Here is a 1,168-nt window from a genome sequence, read left to right on the forward strand (position 1 = left end):
ACGAGACCGTTGTTGAGTCACGCCCCCGTCTGACCACGCCCTCTGCTCATGGGGACAAGTTCCCTTCGTAAATTCAACAATCTAACTACTTGTACGAATTGCGGCTAATGTTACGTAATTAGATTCTAACTGAATGCTAACTAAACTAACCACAATAGTTTTGGGAGAGAAAAAAATCTCTAGCCACACACTAAGCTACCTCAAACGCATTAAGCTACAACCTACCGTATTAATCAAACCCAGACCTACAACGAAGACCCAAGGATTGGCTCCCCCCATCATGCATTTGTTAAAACGAGCACAAACCTGTGCCTAAAATATCTCGGTAAGGAGCCCTAGGTTTGCCGGAAGGTTTAAACGCGGACAGCAAGTTCCCACGGGGCGGGGATGATGCTTTACGTGCCGGAAGTACGGCCCAGTCCCGGATTCCACAACCTACGCTATCACAGGCTGATCTACCACCATCATAAATACTCTAATTAAATACCGTAGATGCTACAAAAAATATTGGCAAGGCTTAACTCTGACCTACATTCATCTAGTCAGCTAAAGACTTTGTTCGTGGGTTTTCTTGAGAAAAGAGAACTACCTGAGGTTATGGGTGGAACAGATGCTAACAGAAGTAATAAATACGAGTACTTACCCGCTCGCGCATCACCGGTGGCGACTTCAGCAAGGTACCTGTAATAATCTCCCTTCATCTTCAGGTAGAAGACCTTAGATTCAGGGTTGGAGGCTTTGGGAATAAGGAACTTGTCGAGGAGACCCTGCAAAGCAAAAGAAAGTTCCCTCGTTACATTTTATCCTGACGAATGAAAACTTCTGGACTCAAAAAAAGGCATCAAAAGTCAAAAATTCGATAGAGAACACGAGTCTACGAATGTGATATTACAGCAAAGGCATTCCGAGTGATTAACATTCTACCTCCTGGAGCAAGCCCCCTCGAAAACCCCGGAATGCCGCGTGGAAGAAGTCACGCGTGGCCGAACCGTTTGCCGGCGGAATTCGAGAAACAAAAGGCCGTCAAACCATCGAGGAAGTCTTAAATGCTACAGATTGGAGGATGCAAGCACGCAGTCTATTTCCTTCGTCAAAGCATCATTCAACGGAGTGACTGCGCGGGAATGAACGGCGGGCAGGAGCTCCGCGAGGGGGTCGGCCTGTCTCC

General features: G+C 47.0%; 1 protein-coding gene across 2 annotated transcripts in view; it reads right to left on the reverse strand.

Moving 5' to 3' along the window:
* Positions 1 to 1,168, reverse strand: part of LOC119587054 (14-3-3 protein zeta) — a 13,493-nt gene that overhangs the window by 6,064 nt on the left and 6,261 nt on the right. For both annotated transcript variants that reach the window (XM_037935802.1, XM_037935801.1), the window contains exon 5: positions 644 to 767. In XM_037935802.1, the coding sequence (XP_037791730.1) occupies positions 644 to 767 (124 nt within the window). The remainder of the gene's footprint in view (positions 1 to 643; positions 768 to 1,168) is intronic.

Source organism: Penaeus monodon, chromosome 22 (genome assembly GCF_015228065.2).
Source record: "Penaeus monodon isolate SGIC_2016 chromosome 22, NSTDA_Pmon_1, whole genome shotgun sequence".
NCBI classification, from domain to species: Eukaryota; Metazoa; Arthropoda; class Malacostraca; order Decapoda; family Penaeidae; genus Penaeus; species Penaeus monodon.